This window comes from Poecilia reticulata, chromosome 7 (genome assembly GCF_904066995.2).
Source record: "Poecilia reticulata chromosome 7, P_reticulata-male-v2, whole genome shotgun sequence".
Classification (NCBI taxonomy): domain Eukaryota; kingdom Metazoa; phylum Chordata; class Actinopteri; order Cyprinodontiformes; family Poeciliidae; genus Poecilia; species Poecilia reticulata.
In genome coordinates this window covers 4966285-4985021 of record NC_088836.1, presented here as the reverse complement: position 1 = coordinate 4985021, position 18737 = coordinate 4966285, and the positions used below count along the sequence as shown (strand labels likewise).

General features: G+C 41.7%; 2 protein-coding genes across 2 annotated transcripts in view; both read right to left on the bottom strand.

Annotated features, from left to right (window-relative positions):
• Positions 1-2077, bottom strand: part of pard6b (par-6 partitioning defective 6 homolog beta (C. elegans)) — a 28078-nt gene extending 26001 nt beyond the window's left edge. The window contains exon 1 of the mRNA XM_008412815.3: positions 1682-2077. Coding sequence (XP_008411037.1) covers positions 1682-1744 — 63 coding nt within the window. The 5' untranslated portion in view covers positions 1745-2077. The remainder of the gene's footprint in view (positions 1-1681) is intronic.
• A 4186-nt stretch (positions 2078-6263) lies between these two features.
• On the bottom strand, positions 6264-17044 carry adnpb (activity-dependent neuroprotector homeobox b). Its single transcript, XM_008412814.3, has 4 exons — positions 16620-17044; positions 11666-11782; positions 10270-10362; positions 6264-10149 (listed from the first exon to the last, which is right to left on the bottom strand). The coding sequence occupies exons 2-4, from the start codon at positions 11771-11773 to the stop codon at positions 7183-7185; spliced, it is 3168 nt and encodes a 1055-aa protein (XP_008411036.2). The 5' UTR covers positions 11774-11782; positions 16620-17044; the 3' UTR covers positions 6264-7182.
• Between the last annotated feature and the right edge of the window lie 1693 nt (positions 17045-18737).

Here is an 18737-nt window from a genome sequence, read left to right as displayed (position 1 = left end):
GATTGTTTATTGTAATGGAACCTGTATTTGCCTTTGAATGTTAAGTTTTATACTTGAATCTTGCATTATTTAGCCGCTTCAGAGCCTTCATATGTATTCAGTCTGTAAGTATTATTGATAGCAGTACAATTTGCACAATGCCTGTTTTGTTTTTTCTTGGAAAAAGCTATTTAAAAACTTTTATCTAAATTAAGGTGAATTCATTGTTCCTTTTTCCACATAATGTAACCATAGTGCTTATGATTAAAAAATTAGAATTATATGATCGGTATCAGTGATCGGCCCTCCTGGGTGATCGGTATCGGTATCGGCAGGAAAAAGCCTGATCGGCACATCTCTATTGAATACATATTTAATGAAGTCAAAAGTAAAGCAGGGCTATTTTTGAAGATCAGATCAAACATACCAGGAAATAAAACAACAAAAAAACTGAATTGTTTACAGTGAGATAATGTGAAGTTTCAGTTGGCCAGTATGGCATGTTGACTTGTGTTACCAACAGCAAGTAAATAGAATTTTTTAAATCGAATACATTTATTTAAAGATTGACTTCAGCCATTGATCTGACCCTCAACAACAAGCCCAGTTATTAATAAGGGACTTTGGAAATTTTAATTACTCTGTACTTGTACTGCCCCAAAGTATATGTTTGTGTGTCTCAAAATCTTTGCAAGTGTACCTCTTGAACACCCCATAACTTCTTCTGCAAATTTCTATATATACATCTTACATCATATGATTCAATATTCATTAAATCACTTTAAAACTTTTCCATTAGTTTCAAAGATCAGACCAATAATCACAAAATTTAAAAAAAAGTCAAAAACTTCAGAATGGTTCACATAACTTTACCCCCCAACTTTTTTTTACATGCTCTACTAAAAATAGGTAAGTTTGACTCCTTATCTTTTTTATAGGTATGGCACATAACTATAAAAAGATGAGAAATGGCCGATTCCTGTCAACTGTAAAGCAATCAATGCATTTATAAACTTTAGCCCCATTAGATTGAGGAGCGCTCCTAAAATAATAAAAATAATTTGTATTTGTGCCAAAAACTGATGTCATAGTTTATGTCATTGTATTAAAGTAAATAATAGTTTTCGGTAGAATTCCTCAATGTGGGCTACAGACAGGACACAGAGAGCCTTCTGCGGAAGAAGCCAGACGAACGTAAGCCGAATGACATCTGTACACAAATAAATAATATCACCGGTATTTAATAAATTGTTTTATTGTGACGCCTTAAACATGTTTCCGTTTGTTGTAAACCCTTTATGAGGCTACAGCGCGTATATCTCCTAGTAGTTATACAATACGCAATTGTTACAACTTCGGTGAGAGTGCAGGGAGCGGCGGAAGGAGCCGACAGGTGAAACTAGCTCGCTGCGGAGTCAGCTGACATTAACCTCCACCTTCAAACTTAGCCAGCCATAAAACTTGGCAAATACAACCACAAAATAGTTACCTTAAAATGTGTCGAACTCAACGAACTCCACACAGTAAAAACAGAACAACTGCGTGTAAAGCTCAGGTTTATGCATCTGTAATCGGAACATCACAACCTGCTACCAAGCCACTTAGCGGGCTAAATTAGCAGGAGTAATAATGTTAATCACCACAATGAGTTAGCATCACACACAGAGAAAGTAAAACTGACAATAAAAAGTATATATGTCACCTTGCTTTTCACCTCCACGGCACTCAGAGAACGGCTGCTCGGTACTCGGTGGTTTTTGTTCATGTTTCGCTAGCAGCAGGACCATCGACGCCGCCAAAGCCCGCACACTACGCCCTGCTCCAGCCGCCGCCGCCGCTTCAGCGACCGCTACTGCCACCGGAGTGTCCGAAAAAACAAGTTGTTTTACCGGGACCACAAACTGTCCCAAGAACTCTCGGCTACCACCAGTTTCAGAGGTCTGTGTAGAGATCGGCACAACTGCTGTCAGCCAGCTCGGCTCAGCTGGTGAACTTATCTCCTCTCATAGTTATCGTTTCCGATGTTATCCAAGCAGCAGCCTGCGCTGTGTCTGAGCTGGCCTGGTCCCTGCCTCGGGCTGCCTGTCTCTTCTCAGGACTGGGAGAGCTGGTTGCTTCAAAATAAAAGCCGCTAACTCTTAGCCAGTCAAAATAAGACTGAACAAGAAACCAACGAAGTACACTTCATATTAGCAACATAAACTACAATAAAAAGAAAAAAAACGCTATTTAGGAAATTGTATTTTAATTTGTATTACTGCATATTTTAAATATCAATTTTTGACATCCCCAAATATAATAATAGCAGTTATGGTACAAATAACAGTTATGAAGACAGGTTGAAATGTGGTTATGTATACTGCCTTCTTAAATAACTTTTATTTTGTATACATACTAACATGAAAAAATTACAAATCACAATATGATATAAAAATAATTATTTAAAAAGGCAGGAATCGTTTACCACATTTTTTCATTCTTAGAGTGCCTCCTCCTGGCCAAATACCACAGTCGCTGTTCTTGACAAAAAAAGTGGGTGGATGGATGGATGGATGGATGGATGGATGGATTGATGGTTTTGTGTTAAGTTTTATTTAGCTATTAGAATGTATGTGAAAAAAGATACATTTTTTGCCTACTGTACATTGGCTGGTCTGAAAACATCATCCTGACAATGAAAGGTGGCGGCAGCATCATGGAAGCTGATTAGTGTTGATCGGAAGATGGATGGAACTAAAAACATGGCAGTCCTTCAAGAAAACCTGAAGGCTGCAAATCACTCTGGAAGAGTTTCATCTTTAAATCAGAACAAGAACCCAGAACATCCAGGCAGATCAACAGTAGAACGGTTAGATCAAAGTATGTTTGTGTGTTAGAATGGCAGATTCAAATTCTAGGACTAAGTCCATTTGAGAAGCTGTGCCAAGATTTGAAAATCAATATTCAGATGGTTTTTATGTAATTTGACTGGACTAGATTTATTTGCAAAGAAGGATGGATAAAAATGTAAGTCCTTCTAAAAAAAGGTTCAAAAGCACACATCTTTTTTTTCTATTCTACCACTATTCCATTTTTTTTTTTTTACCTCCTCAATGTTTCGGCTTAACATGTTCCTTCTCCCCTGCGTTGTTTGTATTGTGGATGTGCAGCAAGACCATTGTAACTGCAGGAGACGTAGTTCACAGGCCTGCAACTGTCTCTGTCCGCCCCCCCCCCGCCTCCCCTACCCCATTATCCCCCAGCCCCACCTCCACCCCAGTCCTCCCTTTTCCAGCCTCCATCACCCAGCTCTGCAAAGGAGGAGTCCTCGCAGCGTGCCTCCCTTCGTCTGTCTCCCTCTCTTATTGTCCCAGTTTTTGTTCCACCCTGATCTTTGAAAACCCTTCTGTTGACAATGTGTAGTATTGATTTGTAGAATTGTTTAGTATTACTGTTTTATGGGGGTTTTATTTGTGATGTAACAGGTCTCTCTTGTAAATGAGACAATGAGTCTCAAGAGATTTTTCCTGTATGAATAAAGGATTATATCTACAACACGTGACCTTTATAGTTGCATGTGATGGTCAGAAGAGTTGCACCCATTACCAATGCTTGTGCAGATGGGGAATATTAACATCTCTTGTGTGGGAGAATCTGTGGAAACGTCCCCTTCCTTCGCTGTCCTAACTGTCACTTCATCACCAGCCCTCCCCATTCAGGAGGATTTGGGAAGCTGGTCAGGTCGATATGACCAGTCCAGCCAGTTAGCCAGGCCTTCATTGTGTTTAAGATTGCACATATTTATGCCCTGCTGTACCACATCTCCAAGCACAGAGGGCGCAGTTTTGGACTCCCCCACTGCTGCCATCTCCTCTATCTCCTCCTTCCCTATCACCCATCTTAGCTTCTCTTGTGTTCTCTGACTCCCACTTTCCTCCCCTCCCCCCTCCCAGCTCTGTTCGCCACCCTTCTGCCTCCCCCTCACCTCTCTTCTTCTCCTCTCTTCCCCCGTTCAGTGATGTTAAGCACTCCTTCTGCACACAGCACTGCAGATGAGGCCTCCGCCTCCCCCCCAGTCTTCCAGGCCTCTCTCTCCCTCTCCCTCCTTGTAGCAGCATAGCAACACGGCCTAGCCAGCCAAGGTTCTCTCTGGTACTGGGGTAATTTCCATCCATCTTATGTTATTCATCCAACAGCAGCAAAGGACAACACTGTGATGAAATGATATAAAGATGTGCATCCAATTTCTCACAAGAAACCTGAGTTGCAAAAATAGGATTCATATCAGCAAGACTAATAAGTTTTGATTCTCAGCAGCTCTTCCATATACAGTCACTGATATGAGGACGGGGAAAGTTAGAGATAGTTTTGTAACTTTTTCAGAGTTACAACACTCAAAAACTACAGGGTGAGGGTTAGTGTTGTCTCTTACACATATAAACAGTGGTACTTCTAGGCGAGCCCTGCCTCCTGCCAACCCAACCAAACAGGACACATCATCTGGAGTTGTGCCCTGACTGTGAGAGTTTTTATTTAATTGCAGTATCTGGCGCCTGTGCACCGCTGTTGCAGCCATGGGTAACTGCCCACCACCGTTGGTGATGCAGCCCTGGGTAACTGCCCACATGGCCCAGTGGGAGGGTCACACCCAGAACAAAATATTCCCAATACGATAATGTACAGTACTGTGTGTGAAAGATATATTTAGATACAAACATCTTCAGTGCATACATATTCTTACTTTGTTGTATTATTATTACAATATTATAATATTAGATGAAGAGGTCGTAGCTAGTGAGAAACCTCCAATTTCCCACCGCGATTTCCAATTTGATTGGACCTCTGTGATCCCCCCCGCCCGCCCCAAGTTGAAAAAGAAAATGTAACAATTTTTATGTAATTGTTGCCCCTTCATCTAATAATGGATTGCCAATGGCTACAATTTTAAAATATATATATTTTCCTGTTTTTTATGACCATTAGTAAATTAATGACGTCTGTCTTATTTTAAAATCCTTGTCAGTAGGCTACGGAGTTTTCCGATTAGGCTCTTGTGAAAACTGTGAGAACAATTATAGAGCTATTATTGTAACATTCCCAGAACAAAAATATTGTTGGTCAATATCGGATTATCTTTAAAAGAGACAACTCCTGCGTAGGAAGTCATAGATATGCCGTTTGTAAATTTACTCAATTAGAAATTAACAATAATTTGGGTTATTTAGTTTGTCATAAGAGAAAAAAAAATTGGATTCATTTTCAAAGTCAATTATAATATTTAGTTAGCAAGTTAAACATTTAGCTTCAAACTATATACTTAACTCTGAGCTAAATATTTGAAGTTAAATATTTAGCTTAGAGCTGAATATGTAGATTCACTTGCCGATAGGACCACCTAAATAAAAACGTAGTCTTGGAACCTTCTACTGGTGCGCCTGATTAGATTCAGATGTTGCTTCAGGTCACCTTTTTATGTTAATTTATTTTTCTTTTCCTCTCAACACGTACAACATTTTAGCTAAAAACATGAGATGGGCCATTTTAACGACAATGCAGGTGTTACAATGAATCTACTACAACAGTGGCCGCGCTAGCTCATCGGCAGCAGGAGTTAAGGTTCGCAGCTTTTATTTTGACTGTCCACTTCCGGTTGTCGGCATGTGAATTTGCATAATAGCTAAATATTTAAAATGTACCTATTATTTTAAAGTATTTTCAAACCATTCAATTTTTAAGCTAGACATATATACATTTCCAGCATATATATTTTTTACTGCTACAGCAATAACTGGCCAACATAACTTATTCCACTATCAGCAAAATGTTACAGGCTTAGAAACGTTAGTATATTGTCAGCTATATTATAGGTTGAAACATCACGCCCACTGTTTACCACAGTGTGGGATCTGATGTTGTGGGTCCATTTCTTCTACGGCCCTGAAAACCTCAGCATACTGAATGGCATCCTGAACTTGAAAGAAGAGACGCTTTAAAACTGGTGGTCTTAAACAAGGGAATGATTCAAATCTACAAATAATCAAAAAAGTTTCTTCTATGGTCATCTCAGCTATCTCTGCATCTGAAAGCTGCAGGATGGTACCTCCCGCTGACTGTACTTCGCCACCCCTTAGCTTAGGGTTAGCGGATTGCTTAGGTTTCACCTTAGCGGAGCTATATTCCACTAACCTGAATTTTGCAGCTTTCCAGACTTATTTTAGCTCCAATTTTCAGGAAAATGTTAAAAAAATGTACACCAAGCACAAGTCATTTCTTAAACCAAGGGTCTGGTAAAGCATCCGGCCCTGTAAAGTCACAATTACAGCACTTTATTGTTCATAAATGCTTAGGTGAAAAATAAAATAAACATAAAATACACACAATTCAGAGAACACATGGTGAACACAATAATGTCCTTTGGAAGCAAAACCAGAAGCTTTCTTGCCAGTTTCCTGGTTACTTTCCAGTCTTGTGGGTCAATTTTTGACTGAGAAAATAGAAAACAAGCACAGTATAGTCAAAGATAATGAGCAATAGATGCCAAAAATGGATAAAATGATCCTTTATGCCAACAGAAATATAAAGAGCAATGTTGCCAAATAATTAAAAAAATAAAATAGAGTTACAATAAAAGAAAATGTTCAGTTCATTTATATTTATATATATTTGGCAAAAAAACCCAACTAATTTAGTTAAAAAATAAACATGAAAATACCAATCCACAAAAGCAACACCTAGTTTTTAAGCATAGCAATGGAGAACATGAGGCTACCGTACACAGAGGTGATATTTAAGGATACATGTACAGCGACGTCTGTTCAAACATGTTTAAAAGACTGTACAAATTTACACTACCTATCTTAGTATGCCTACATGAAAAATGGTGAATTATATGGTCAGTTTCTAAAGGTTTTACCCCCAAACATCGCTTCAGGAATACTGAGGAGCTCAGTGGCTAAAGCAATGTTAGTAACTTTATTATCTCAAAGAAATAAAGAATATAGAAGGCAAAAACTTCCCATTTTTGTTTGGTGTAACTTTCCCATCTTTGCGTGTCTCCTATAGATTTTAACTGCTTGCTGAATCCTACTTTCTAACATCAATAGATGGCTTTTTTAAATTTATTTATTTGTCCCATTTGCTTCACCCCTGAAACTCAGAGAAGCTATCATTTACTTCAGGTGAGGCAGATTTATTGGTGTGATCTTCTCAGACTGACTGACGCAGTCAGGACTGCTGTTTGCCCAGCTGGGCTCCATCTCTCTGGTTTCTAGCGGACGACGGTACAAACTTGGGGATAATAATGGGCAGACTGTCTCTTCCTGAGTTCTCAGTAGCGCAAAAACCATTCTCTACATGTTCCCCTTCATCGTCTTCATCATCATCGTCGTCGTCGTCATCATCCTCATCGTCATCATCAGACATGTCGTCCAGATCTGAAACTGTTTTGATGTCTGTCCTTGTCTCCAGTCTCTCTTTAGATCCTGTAAACTGCTGGTTACTATGGATATGTGCTGCTGCCCCTGGTTTCTTGTCATTCCTCTGCTGCTCTTCCTCATCACTTTCAGAGTCTATGGAGATGGGCTCAGAGAGGTCTAGAGGCATTTTCTGTGGTAAGGTGCTGCTGATTGTCTTGGTTTGGTCTCTGCTGACAGTGCTTGGTTTGGGAAGCAAACCTTCCTCCTTCCCCGCCAACTCTCCCTCCTGCGGCTGCTCAACTCCACCGTTGGCAGCCACGAGTTCCCTGTGTCTCTGGAGAGCCTGTTCCGATACCCCCATGCGTGTCCTGGAAGTCCGCTGCTTGCCGTGTTTGCCTTCGTAAGCGTCCTCCGCGTCAAACTCCAGGTCGTGACGAAGCTTGCTGAGGTCGTGCATGCTGAATCCCAGCAACACACTGGGCCGCTGGCTTTCACACTCCTGTATGCACTTTCTTCTTGTGCCGACAAAATGTCCAGAGACGTCCGACCTCCACAGCCAGAGACTAGATGCCAGCTTGCCCACCTCTCGTTGGGTAGGGTATGGCGCACAATTGAAATATTGCGTCAGAAATGCTTTCCTGGACTCGTACGACTTACTTTCCTGGCCTTTGGGGTCAAGAGCAAGGACTACAGGTTCGTTTGGATTTTCTTCAAAGTAAGACGGACCATTGAGGTCCCGAGGGTGTGCCCTTTGTCCGGGAGGTCCCGGCCTCCTTCGCTTCGGTGAGATGGTGTCAGAGCTATCGAAGCCAGGCCGTTTCAGTGCGCTGCTCTGAGACTGGCTGACGCGAGAAGACTGGGCGACCCTGGTGTCTTGTCCGTTCTGCGACTTCCCCACACCTCGACAGTGTACTAAGTGGAGCGTGATGGTAGACGCAGTCATGTTACTTGTATAAACCCCCAAGCAGTGGATGCATTTATAGGTCAGCTTCTTTTCTACAGGATGAACGGTCTGAATCACCTGGTGCCGCTCTCTTAGATGGTGGGCCAACGAATCTGAGATCGGGCCCTTGAGGATGGAGAAGCAGAGAGGGCACAGAGTCTTTCCGACATCTCTCTTGTAAGGTACGGAAGCTTGCGGGGCGCTCTTGATTTGAGGAATGTCTGAGAGGCCCGATGACGTTTTAGATGGCTGCTGAGGCATCAACCTCTTCCCCCCTAGAAGAGAAGCAGAGAGGTTTGACGAGATGGAGGAGGTGCTGTTCTGGGCATGAAATGCAACCGACTCTTCGGGTGCATCCCTCATGTTATATGTAGTGACAATCAACTGAACGTTTTTGGGGTTTCCCTGCTGCAGAGTGAGGTCAAAAGTCAGTGGAGAGTCGGTGCGAGGTCCAACTTTTTCCTCAGGGTGCGATAGCCGCATGTGCGCAACCATTTTCTCCACGTCATTGAATGTTGCCCGACAGTACGGGCAGGACAGGCCGTGGATCAGCATGTGGTTCAACAGCGTGTCACTGGGGAGATAGCGGTTGCAGTACAGACACTTGCTGGTGAAGTTGTGAATCTTCATGATGTAGTTGGCCACAGCAGGCACCTTCTCTGCTTTGTGCTCCTTCTCAAAGTGAGCACTGTAGACGTTCTCTGGGAACAGCTCGTTGCAGATGGTGCAGATCTTCCACTTCTGGGTGTAGGATGTGCCGAGAACTGAGGAGCCACCTTTCTTTGCTGTGACAGCCGCTACAGTGGTGGCGGCTGCCTGAACACGTGAGCCCAATGGGTTGGATTTAAGAGAGGAAGAAGCGCCAGCCACCAGCGGGCTCCGCAGACTATTGGCGGAGATGAGCTGCTTTGCTGCATGCGACTGCTGTGGCACAGACACCTGAGCGTTTCCCGGCAAAGTTCCTCTAACGTGATGGTTGCCCAGAGAGAAAGGCTGCACGCTGCCTGCCTTTAACCCCAAAGAGTCATGTTTTAGTCCAGTTAGAAAACTGTGGGAGTTAAAGGCAGCCTTAGATGCTGCGACAGCAGCAGCGGCGGCTCGACTAAGCTGTTGGGACGCAGAAGACCTCGGCGTGGCCATCACTGCTCCTTTGGGGCCCATCCCGATTATGGTCTTGTCTCCTTGAGTTTTGGCCGGGAACATAACGAGCGGTTTTGGTCGAGGGACTATCACACTGGTGTGGCCGATCATGGCCGTGACCTGATAGCCGATCCTCTCGTGGTCCTCGATGACGTGTTGGACCAACGCTTCGTAGGTCCGCGGAACAAATAGACACTTCTTGCAGTGAATTTGGTTTGCGTTACCACCATGCGTTGTATTGCTCTCCGTTGTGCCACCGTTGTGACTGTTTGTTTTCTCTCCTGGCTTTACGATGTAAGGATGGGCCACTTGTTGAAAGTGTTCCCGGTAGATGTGCTTTCGCACCACATTGTACAAAGGGTCCCTGTAGGTGCACTTCTTGCAGTAGTACACCGCCTGCTCCACATTATCCACCGTCCTCTTCAGTAAGCCATCCTTCATCATGATCCCACCAGCTCCTGCTGCTGCCACTGCACCGGGCCCCTGCCGCAAGCTGTTATTAGGCATGTGGAAGAGTTTAATGTGTGTTTCCAGGGTCTTCTTGTTGCCATTGAAAGTGCAGTAGGGACAATTGAGCAGAATGTTGTTCTCAAAGTCCTCGCTGTGGACGTTGCGGAAGTGGCTCTTGTATGCTGAGAAATACTTGGATGAAAATAAGCAGCCAGAGCAGCAAAAAGGTTTGGATCTGTAGTCCTGGTGATGCAGATAAGTAAAAAAAACAACAATTATGTGAATAGAAGAAATGAAAAATCTCAGTATAGAAGCCACATATGGCAAAAACATTTTCATGTTTCATTTGCATGAATCACTCACCTGGACTTTGGTATGGGATGGTTCCCACATACACACATCTTCCCAGGTTGTGTGCTTAATATACACCTCAGGAGGGTTAAAATCTTTATAGTCCTAACAAATAAAAGACAGATTAATACATATTCATGGTAGATCTGAACAATATATCAGTGTGTGCTACACATCTCAATCCAAAGGGACTGCTTTTAAGCAATAGATGGCAGGATATAACAGTTACAATGTCTGAAAAGTCGCTAAATATAACAAAGTTGCTAAGTATATTGGCAGTATTGGGTGACTATTGTTAACCGTGTGACCCAATGTGTCAGTTAGCCCTCTGTCATGGCACAGCAAAAGGAATAGCAGTTGATTGTCAGACCTTTACCGAGATAGATAAGATAGACTTCACATGCAAGCATCAGCCAATCTCCCAAAATGAAGGAAATCATGGCGGATTTATTGGTGCACCACTCAAAACGACTATGGTGATCATGTCTTCATAACACTCTCCTTGCTTGGGATACTGATTAATAACCCATCACTGCTTTAAAATTCACAACAACGTTATTTCGCTCCATTCTTTCCATCTACTGCTGATTGCTCATTATTATTCTGTAACAAACCTTTAGAGGCTTTTACAGAACAGCTGGAGTTACAATGAGATTAAATCACACATGGATGGACTGGATTTCCCTTAGTTTGCTTTAGTGCAAAAGAGGCTGAACTGACATGTGTGCCACACTTTTCAGATTTATCTTTTGGACATTTTGAAAACCATCATGCATCATTTTCCTTCCACTACACAACTGCGCACTAATTTAGGCCATCTGCTGTCAGGTTTATACTAAAGTTTTCAGTTACAATGAGACTATATACACTGCTCAAAAAAATAAAAGGGAACACTTTAACATTTAAGTGAACACTGAAGTGTTCCCTTTATTTTTTTGAGCATATATATATATATATATATATATATATATATATATACACAGACAAGTACTAGCATGTAGGAAGTGTAAATCCTCCAGCTTTAATGAAATAAAAAATTTATGAATTATTGAATGCAGAGAGCATCTTTTTTTCCTCTTTTATCCATTAAGTGAAATATAATTAGAATGGGAATACAGAGTCATCGTGGGTAATCAGTGTAGTGTGTGCCTGTTTGTAGATTTAAATGAGGATACATCATCTTAATTCATGCTGCAGTGCCAGAAGCTCTGCAGCAGAAGCCTTACTTCATGCACAGAAATCTCAATTCTTGAGTGCATAAAACTCAGTATATGCCATATTATGAATGCAAACCCCCCAAAAATAAATGTTATGTGGCAATTTATAAAAGAACTACTGCAATCTACTGTAGACATAGCCATGAAGGAAAAGGCTAATTATTAACAGTGTATACTTGGAGCGTGCTCACCTGTAGGTGATCTCTGCAGAACTCCAGGCCGATATCTCCCAGGACTTTCTTGACATTTCTCCTGGCTTTCCGTAGGCTGGTGAGGTTATTGACTGGGAGCTGGAACATTCTGCCCGCCTGAACAGAGGGGGCGAACAAATACAACATGCCTTCAATAAGTGTGGATATTTATCGTATTGTTCATCGTTAGGCTTGTCGCAATAAGTATTAATCAATTAATCGCGTGATTAATTAAAACAAGCTCAACTATTTCTACTGCAGGATTTAGCATTTCTCTTTTCTCTCTTTCTACCAAAAGCTGGATGACAGAAGTCTTCAGTCTGGTTGGTGCTTTGGTCTCAACTAGCCGGCTTTTTTTTTGAACGACAATTTGGTATACTGAAACTTCATAATTAATTTTGTTTGTTATTTCAGTAGTTTTATTTGTTTCGGATATTCAAGATGTCTTCCAGTTCCAGTGTCAAATGCTCACTAGTTATTCATTTTTCAGAATATGTTTCTGCATTGCTATGCCCTTACTTGGAAATGGTCTCAAAACATTATAGTTTACTGCAATAACTTATCGTCCAGTAAAATGTGTTATTGTGACAGGCCTATTTAACAAGATACATTTCTTATAAAGAATTTTGATTTATTGTTGTCACTTATTAATGATGTTTAAAACTTCAAAGCTGCTTTTGTCAGGATTGATCATTTTACTATTTTCTCATAAAAGCATCAATAAATATTAATGCACTTGAAAGAACAGCTACCATGTGCAGTTTACTGACAAATCACATGTTTTTTGTGTCCTAAAAGAAGCATATAGCAAATGGGAATGTTTTTTTAAGAGCATTATTTGTATCTGTGGGACTATAATTACTGTGACTCAGTCACAGTCATACAATTACCTAAAAACGAAGCAATAGTTTTTATTATCACAATATCGCAAAATACAAGAAAACTATATGTACATATGACTAACCTCTAGCCAGACAGTCTGATGTAAAAACTGAATTTGTATTGGTTAAAATGCATCGTTCTGCTGAAATTGCCTTGTAAGATGAGCAACATTTAACAACCTTTTAGCAAGTGGATGTTTGTTGTGCTTGATTACAAGTTGTTATTTTATACAGCCAACTTTTTCATCTCCAAGTCAACCAGTCTGACATTTTGTATTGTACAATTCAGTGAATTAAGGCTCTCCAGAGGCTTTACAGGCTTCAAAGTTTCAGTCCCAAACTCTTAGATAATATTTGAGAATACTCTACACGCTGCTGTTGGGATGCCAGGTACATAAGAGAATGGCATTGCTGAGAAACCAAACTAACTTCAGAGCAGGTTGTGTCAAGAGCATCGGTTTCCATGGAGACAAAGCGCTGTGAAAAATGAACAGATCTGAAAAATTCCTAAATTTATCATCTCAATTGACTAGATGCAATTCAGAATTCCTGATCTCCTGTTTGTTAATCACACAGGAGAGACTGTAGTGTTCAAAAGTCCAGAAGGTTCCCTTCTTCACATGAACAACAGCTTCTTGCAATCTTTTTAAATGATTTTCTAGGTTTCTCATATGAACGTGTGTAGTTATTCTGTTATTTCATTTATTATTTTCTTTTGCCAGACAGTTTTTGCAAATATTCCTTTATTAATTCACTTACCACTGACTCAATTAGAAAGGCTGGTCAATCAAAGAGATTGTTTTGGTAAAAAAAAAACAAAAAAAAAACTTTTAGTTGGACTTTGATCACTCTGCTGCAGGTGACCCGTTACACAGACAAGCTATTGTAAGTTCTTTGGTAAATCACAGGGGAGGGGAAATCAAAAACTTAAACTGTTTGACAGACATAAAGTAGCTCAAAGGACTGTTAGCTTAAAAAAATTGACATACAGTAGCAGGTGAACTGAAGGATGATGCATCTCTCTGGGCGTGCGTGAGGATTCTTTTTCCTCTCTATTTAAAGACATCATCTTTATACACTGTTAATTTTCTGGAGATTAAATTAAAGGCCTAACATGCTTTTATCATCACCTTGTTTCAGTTCTTCATTTTTAAAGCTTCTACATAGTAGATCCTTCAGTGTATAAAGAAAAACTTCTGAATTATTCAGAGAACCACATTAAAGTTTACGCTAATCTTTAGCTTCTTATGAGCAGAATTAAAGAAACGAGGAATGACTCAGAACGTCTGAGTATTACTGAACTACAGATGCTGACCAATCTACCGCCAGCCCTGGTAAATATATGCAAAAAACTGTTTCTTCCTGATGGAGTCTGCTAGGAATGCTAAGCCTATTTAGCATGGCCACTGATGACAGTTTATGAACTGTGTTCCTGGAACGGCAAGTTGTTTCTAGGCTACCAGCACATTTAGCAGCGTGTACCCCAGATGGATTGACAGCATTAAACCCCTCCTCCTGTCTATGATTGGTTGGTTTGGATCAGGAGTTGTGCATTTCTTCAGAACTGTTTGCTTTGGTTTAGATGAGACAGATTTTTTGTTTGTTTGTTTGTTTCACACTGAGATTGACGTGAATCAAAAGGTGAAACGTAGAAAAACATCTTCTACCCACTGATAATCATGGTGAGGGCGACTCTTTAAACCCCCAAACGAGGCGGCACCACAGAGCTCAGTACGACAAATCCAAAGCCAGATCTGAACATCGTCCAAACAAGAAAAACATTTTGCAAGCTTTTGCAGGTGTTATGCTGTATGAGAACAGTTCTGAACTGCAGAAACAAACATCGGGTCCTACCACGGTTCACCGGACTACAAACATGGTACACACAGGTAGTGTTCATGTTCCCAAAGATGGTTTGTCTTGGTAGATGGTACGTTACCTTCATACCGGAATTAATCAGCATCGGCCCACACATTTGTGTCGGCGCATCCGCAATCCCAACACATCTGTGCTTCATTAATAGGAACTCCTATTAATTTAAAAGGGATCACATTAATTCATAGGAGCCCTATGAAGGAGTGAATTAAACTGTTTATGATTTTTAATTGATCTTTCAAAAAGTTCTGCCACCAGAGAAAATTGGATAAAAGGGGAAAGATCATGTCGCCAGTTTGATATTAATTCAGATTTTCACAACAAAAAAACGAATCAATAGTTATTGATATTGACCAATATTTATCAGGTTTTTTTTACCGTATAGAAAACCTTATTATATAAGAAAATACTTTATTGATCCCCAGAGGAGGGCGGGAGGGTTGCTTGTCCCAGCATACAAAATATCAAAAAAAAAATTTTTTTTTGAACTTACTGCAGTTTAGTGAAACGAATCATACATATTCATGAGTCCTACAGAACCATATGTCAAATGCTTGTTTTTCAAAGTAGTATTAGTGTTTGTATGGTTAGCTAAACCAAAAGCAATAAATTGTTTGCATCAGTATATCGTTATCACCATAGTAACACAAAATATTTTGATAACACTTTAAATCTCTGTTGCCCACTATTAGATCTTCTTTTCAAATCAAAACTCTTGTGCAGCAAGGGTCAAAGGTCACCTTCTTCACAATATCAAAGCAATGTGACGCCAAACAATCACAGTGAACACATGGGCCCCCCCGCTGTGCTCCAGCTAACGTCCTCCCACAAAACAGTTCCTGGTACTAGACACAGACTTCTACCCGCTCTGACTCCCTGATTTTTATTTATTTTTTTAATCCTTCATCCCTCCCTCAGATGTTAGATGGCGCTGCAGAGGACTCCCATTATGTAAGCCTCCCTTACACTGCCTGGCCCCCTTTTTTCCTCCCTTCCTCGCAGCACCATCACAGAATGGCGCCTCCTATTGAGTTAGCAGCAGCCCCTACAATATGTCTGCAGCAGAGGAGGGTTGGGGGGAGGGGAGGGAGAGATGTTGGATGGGAGGAAGAGGAGGGACAGAAGGAGTGAGAGGGAGAGAGACTTGGAAAGAGGGAGGGTGAGTTGGGAGAGAGAGGAGGAAGAGGAGGAGGGGTGTGGAAGGCTTGCAAAGGGGAGAGATGAGAGGAAAAGGGGGAGGCAGGGAGGTCAGAGAGACTGGCAGAGAGGAAAGGGAGGGTGGAGGGGACAAAAAAGGGAAGAGGGTGAGATAGATGAGAGGGAGGGAGGGGGAGCCAAGGAGAGGAGGGGGTAGGAGAGAAGAGAGGGAGAGAAGGAAGAGGAAACACAGAAGGAGGCTGCTGGAGGAAAACAGGCTTCCCGTTCTGCGGTGGAGCTAGAGGGGAAAGAAACATTGGCCTTCAATGGCATTAAACTCCCAGGATGTGATCACCTGGTCCACGTAGATCAGGTTTGCACTTCCTCAATGTCTGGATGCTTAATTAGGGAAGGAGGGAGGCACTTCACATAACATCCACGGTAATGCGAGATTGGGATTTACCACATGGCTGCAAACCTGTCTAATGTATTCCGATGAAGGTGAGGGTTTGTTTTTGGGCTCCTCACCCCGTCCCGATCCAACACCTGGTGTCAGTACAACCCCACTGTCACCTGGCTGAACTCTGATCACATTCGAAGGGGCTCAAACGCAAACAACTATTGTAGTCAGTAACAGATTGAGTGTTCAAAAACAAACAGTTTAAATCGGTACGGCTCGGATTCATTTTTGTCCATTTTTTTTTAAAACAATAAAACATCTGGTAAGATCGAGATGGGCAAGGAGCTGCTGCTGCAGCTGACAAAGAATAGGGGGCACACCGCGCTCAGCTAGCATGCTAAGCTAGCTCCCAACAACATGGGCTGCTTAAAACTAATTCCTCACAATTCAACGCCTTGCTTCAACCCGACTAATCTATTACAAACAAGCTAACGGGTATTCGAGTTGCGATGAGCCTAACAGACACGAAAATAACATTAAAAAACCCCCACAATAGCCAGGGTCCCACCGCCACCCTTCACATCACATCCCCGCAGGTAGAGCACGGTTAACGGCCAGCTATTTGCGGGTGCTCTCCCGGCGTTATGACACCCAGGTTTACCTGCTTTCACATCCAGGACTCCCGTGTGAGCGAACCGTGTCACCTCAGGCTGACCGAGGCCGTGTCTTCACACTCTAGCGCGCACAGCTGTGTCCTCCCAGGTGTCTTCCGAGGAGGATCATCGGCCGTCGGTCTTCCCTCCCCAAGCCCGATGGTCCCTTACCAAACCGCGGCTATCCTGCCTCCTCTAGCCAGAGAGCGGAAACGGAGAGCGCTCCGAGCTTCACCGGACAACCAATAGGGCAGTTCCGCGGAGCGCTGAGGGCGGACACATGTTAGCTGTTTTACTCCCGAAATAGAAAATCACCTTTAACTGTGCCTATACTTCCCCGGTAGTGAGAATTGCTTTGCCCATTCTCTTCAGACGGACAATACACAGCCAGCCCGCAAACTGCCCAATCCAAAATGGCGCAAATAAAAGAAGCGGAAGTGACATCTACCTTATTAGCATAAATTATCTCGTTGTAAGGTCCTCCTAAAAAATCATCTCATTAAAACTCCTGATTGGTTTGTCAGTCAGTTTGGCCAATTAAGCAAATATCTGCTCAAAGATAATCCCCCAGTCTTTCTTCTTCGACTGTTTATTTTGCGTCTGTGTTCGACTCAACGGGGTAAACAACCCCCGCAGCAGTTACCTGAACCCTCCGACAGCGGGCGTCCTTCTATGTACTACTCCCTGCGGAGAGTCGGATGTACACAGTGCCTCAGCACGTAGGTCGAGGTCGGGCCAACACTAGATGGCGCTGTAGATTCCGTTGCTTCCTAGTTAGTAGAATCCGGTACTACTAGTTACTTGACTAACTGAACTTATTTGATGGGAACTAGTGGCCTTTTGTTTGGTTTAACATCAGCCATATTGTTTTCATCTTATATTTTTATGTGTGCCTTACACATGCACAACCTGCATGTGTAAGGCACAACACTCCAAAAAGATTCTGTACAATTGTTCAAAAATGTTTAATAATAATAAAAAAACAGCCGTTGGAAGACAGATATACTGTAAATGGAATATATGGATGGATGGAATGACATCCATACATTTCATTCATCCAATGGGATGGTTAGACAGGATTAATGTATGGAAGAACAGATGGATGGAAAAAATATGAATGTAAAGTTGGATTAATGAATGGCAAATAAATAGATGTAAGCAGGCACGTGCAGAAGGGGGTGGGGGGGCTGGAGGGGCTTGAGCACCTGCCCTTTTTGCTCCTTGCCCCAAAGTGCCCTTTTGGTCAATTTTTATTTTACTTATTTTTTTTGTATTATTATTTTCTAAGCCCTCTTCTGACACATAACATGTACTAAAATTATTTTTATTATTTTTTTGTACAACATAATAAGCCCTCCGGTCACCTTGTTACCTTTGACCTTTTGCCCGTGAGGCATGACGCAGTTGCCTCTTGCGCAGTGAGATAAGGCGGCTAACTGGAGCTCAACGTAGCGAACGTTCCAGATTACATAACAGTTTTTGGTGAATAAAAAAAAAAACGTTTTTGGTGAATAAAGTGGAGTAACTTGCTTCTTGTCAGATGACAGAAAACGTTGAAGTATCGTTTCTGCTTCAGCTCGGAGTCGCGGTTTAAGCAGAGAGGTAATGAAATACAACAGACACTGACAGGCCTCTGCGTCTGCCTTTCTCTGAAGAACTACTGAGCGGGAGGAGACAGCCAGGTGAGGAGAAACTGTTCTTATCTATCGATTCAGTATTTTTATCATACAGATATTAGGCTGTTGTTGTGCTATTAGCTAGCTGCTAGCTAACGACTTTGCTAGCAAAGCTACTAAAAAGCGTCTTCCCTGTACCGTTAATGATATCAGTCATTCTTTAGTATTTATTATGCAATAAGGGCACATCGCCCGTCCAAAACCGATCATCTCCATAATGAATATATGTCCAATCTTCTAATTTCCTTTGCTGCATAATGTACATTTCATTTATTCCAGCGTTAGGTAAATGTATCTTGAAGGAGAATAACACTTAAATAAAAGTCCAACAAGGATATTCATTTAGAATTAAAAATAACTCACCCTGAACTACCAAGATATATATAATGTGTGTCATTAATGAAGGGGAAAAAACTTAACCCAGATTTTAAGTTTAGGGTCTGGTTCGCA

Coding starts and splice junctions, on each gene's coding strand:
- adnpb (XM_008412814.3), bottom strand. CDS start 11,773: ATGTTCCAGCTCCCAGTCAATAACCTCACCAGCCTACGGAAAGCCAGG. Junction 10,363..11,665: donor TCTGCAGAGATCACCTACAG/GTGAGCACGCTC, acceptor TTTATTTGTTAG/GACTATAAAGATTTTAACCC. Junction 10,150..10,269: donor CATCCCATACCAAAGTCCAG/GTGAGTGATTCA, acceptor CTGCATCACCAG/GACTACAGATCCAAACCTTT.